The sequence below is a fragment of the Austrofundulus limnaeus genome, unplaced genomic scaffold, assembly GCF_001266775.1.
Source record: "Austrofundulus limnaeus strain Quisiro unplaced genomic scaffold, Austrofundulus_limnaeus-1.0 Scaffold467, whole genome shotgun sequence".
In the NCBI taxonomy this organism is placed as follows: Eukaryota; Metazoa; Chordata; class Actinopteri; order Cyprinodontiformes; family Rivulidae; genus Austrofundulus; species Austrofundulus limnaeus.
In genome coordinates, this window is record NW_013952869.1 from 36,558 (window position 1) to 39,510 (window position 2,953).

A 2,953-nucleotide genomic window follows, 5' to 3' on the forward strand; every position below is an offset into this window, starting at 1 on the left:
AAGACATTTGGTGCATTTTTTTTTAAATATAAAATTATAGTACATACATACATAATGTATTTTCACTTGAAATTTATGAAGCTGTTTTATTTTTGTATGACTCAAGTCTTGCCAAAAAAAGGTTTTTTATTAAATAAATTAAAAACGCTAAAATGACAAATATAAACTACAAACTCTTCCTTACAAATCCCTTTGGTCCAAATGGTTCAGGTTAAAAATGTTTGTATAATGCTTCATTAGAGGTTACTAAACTGTACTTTGACTAAGAACATGGACACAGTGTATAGTGTTATGACTATACTATTATGTATGCGTGGTAAGAGTTATCATGCATTTATCGTTATCAAGGTGAACTGGTCAATATATCATGATATTGAATTTAGGCCGTATCACCCAGCCCTACTCCTGAGGACAAAATGCAACCTTTTTATTTGTTTTTCCATGAAAGAAAAAAAATACTTCCTTGATGTGTTTGCAGGAYCTCCGTCTGAAGATTGAAGAGAAGACACTGGAGAACACAGTTGCTGGTTCTCAAMTGGAGAAACTAAAGTAAGTCAATGCTTCCTTTAGTACCGTTTTATCACCTGTTTGCTACACTGACACTTTCCTACAGCCAACTAGAGCTGCGAGCTGCAGAACTGGAAACCACTCYGGTTTTGTTGAGGCAGAAAGAGGAGGAGGCCCAGACATTCCAAGACGAGCTGCAGGCGTCCAAAACCGCTTTACGGGAAGCGGAGCAGAGACTGGAGCGGCAAGAGGCGCAGCTCAAGTTTGCACAAACGGCACTGATCGACATGGAGGAGCAAATGAAACAGGCCAGCCAAGAAGTGCAGGACTCCCAGGCCACAGTCCGTCAGCAAGAGGCAGAGCTCGCCAGGCTGAGGGAGGTGCTCAGGAGAACCGAGAGGGAGCTGGACGAGAGGGTGGCACATCTCGAACAGAGGTGTCTGCTCTCAGAGGAGGAAAGATGTACGTTCAGCTCAACTCAGATAGCTGCCTTTTCAACTTATTTAAGAGATTCTAGTTCACCTGATGTCTGTTTTGTGACTTTTAGACAAAACTCAAGAAGATGGGCTCAGGAGAATCGAGGAGCTGAAGATGGAGCTGAACTTGTTGCAGCAGGCTAAAAGAGATGAGAGGAAGAGACAGATTCAGCTTGAGCAAGAACGCGAGGCGCTCACAGAGGAGCTGACAAAAGAAAAGGTTACATAAACGTACTTATTACGCTGAAACATATACACACTGAGAACCATTAGGTTTGACCAAACACTTTTTATCTTCAGGCTCTCGTGGACTCTTTGACTGCACTTGTGGAGCAGGAGAGGGAGGAGTCCGAGGAGCGAATGAGTCAGCTGAAGGAGGAGATGGAGGAGGTGCTGGGGGAGCTGGCTGTCATGGAGGAACAAGAGCTGAAGAGGCAGGAGATGGCAGAAAACAGGCAGGAGGTCATTCAGAGCCTGCAGCAGGAAAAAGAGGCGCTGGAGCGACAGCTGAACGCCCTTCTGGAGGGGTGAGCACCTGAAAACCAAARACTCTCACTGACCTCCATATGAGAAACATGAATCTGTTTTTTAAAGCAAATCATTTTCTCAACTACCTTGGATGCCCAGGAAGTTTTAAAGGAGACATATGCTTTTAAATCCTTCCTTTTTTTTTTTTTTACATTGAAATCATTCAGTCTTTATAAAGTGGAACTGCAATGCTTTGGTCTAAATTCCTCCTTATTCTAACTTTTCCAGCCCCTCTTTCACCCCCTTGTTTTTGAAAGGCGTCTCAAAGCAGCTCGTTTTGATGCTGTAGCTTTAAAATTCAAACGAGGCACTTCACCCCGCCCCCCTCCAGCTTCCAGACTGGTTCATTCTAGTTTGATAGAAGGGGTTTTGGTTATCTAGCTGTGCAGAAATGTTTGCAAATTATTTAAAAGATGTCAACGAGGGAAGACTTGTTCATCCAGCATTATGCTGCGTTCAGACCGAACACGTTTTCTTCTGGACACCCAACTATAGGCGCCTGATTTCAGCTGAAGAGCTCTTCTCCATCAGTCTCAAGTTAGTGGGCATCATTCAGGAGACCACCCCGTCGGAAAATGCGCCACTACGTCACATAGTGGAGTCTCTGATAGGTTGACGCTCTGCATCCAGCTGCAAAAGTTCAGGTTTTCCAACTCCAGCGTCTGCCGCTTTGGACACGGTGTACGGTTGAAATCTAAAAATGCACAGCACCAGACATGCAGAACGCGCAGCGCTYCGAGACTCCTCGACGCCCCTGGACGTGCATCCATCATAGACTTACATATATGTTAACATAGACTTCAAATCATAGACAAACACATTCGGTCTGAGCGCAGCATTACACACGCACTTCTGATGTTATCATCCATTAAATGGACGTTATTAGCCATCATCAGTCCCACAGAATGGCTTCAGACTGTCAGCTGGTTAGTATGAGGTATAAAGCCACTAAGGTTAATCTTAGAGAAAATGACCTGGGCTACGATAAAGTAGACTGGACTCCGGCAGTAGCAGATTGTTGCATCCCAACGTATATGGCACTGGTAAACCACTAGGAGGCACTGTCGGCACAGTCTGAAGCCATTCTATGGGACTGACAACCGCTAATAACGTCCATTTAATGGACTGATAACATCCGAACCGGTTGCATTACATGTTGGAGCCAGAGTCTGACCAGTTCAGACCAAAACATTGCAGTTCTGTTTCCAATTTAAATGTGAAAAAGGATTTTAAAAAGCCTGATGTGTTTCCTTTTTGAATGTCTCTTAAATCTGTATATCCCTTTACCTTCAGGCTCAGCTTTCTTTAGAGAAATAAAATCACTAAATTTCTTGAAAATGAATCAGGAACGTTTAGTTAAATTTAGGCCTGTCACGATAACAAAWTTTGCTGGGCGATTAATTGTCTCAAAAATTATTGCGATAAGCGATAATATTGCCTGG

At 43.3% G+C, this 2,953-nt stretch overlaps 1 protein-coding gene across 1 annotated transcript in view; it reads left to right on the top strand.

Moving 5' to 3' along the window:
- The window catches only part of hmmr (hyaluronan-mediated motility receptor (RHAMM)), a 15,886-nt gene that overhangs the window by 7,205 nt on the left and 5,728 nt on the right, over nt 1-2,953 (top strand). The window contains exons 10-13 of the mRNA XM_014025309.1: nt 479-549; nt 614-969; nt 1,055-1,203; nt 1,284-1,510. Coding sequence (XP_013880763.1) covers nt 479-549; nt 614-969; nt 1,055-1,203; nt 1,284-1,510 — 803 coding nt within the window. The remainder of the gene's footprint in view (nt 1-478; nt 550-613; nt 970-1,054; nt 1,204-1,283; nt 1,511-2,953) is intronic.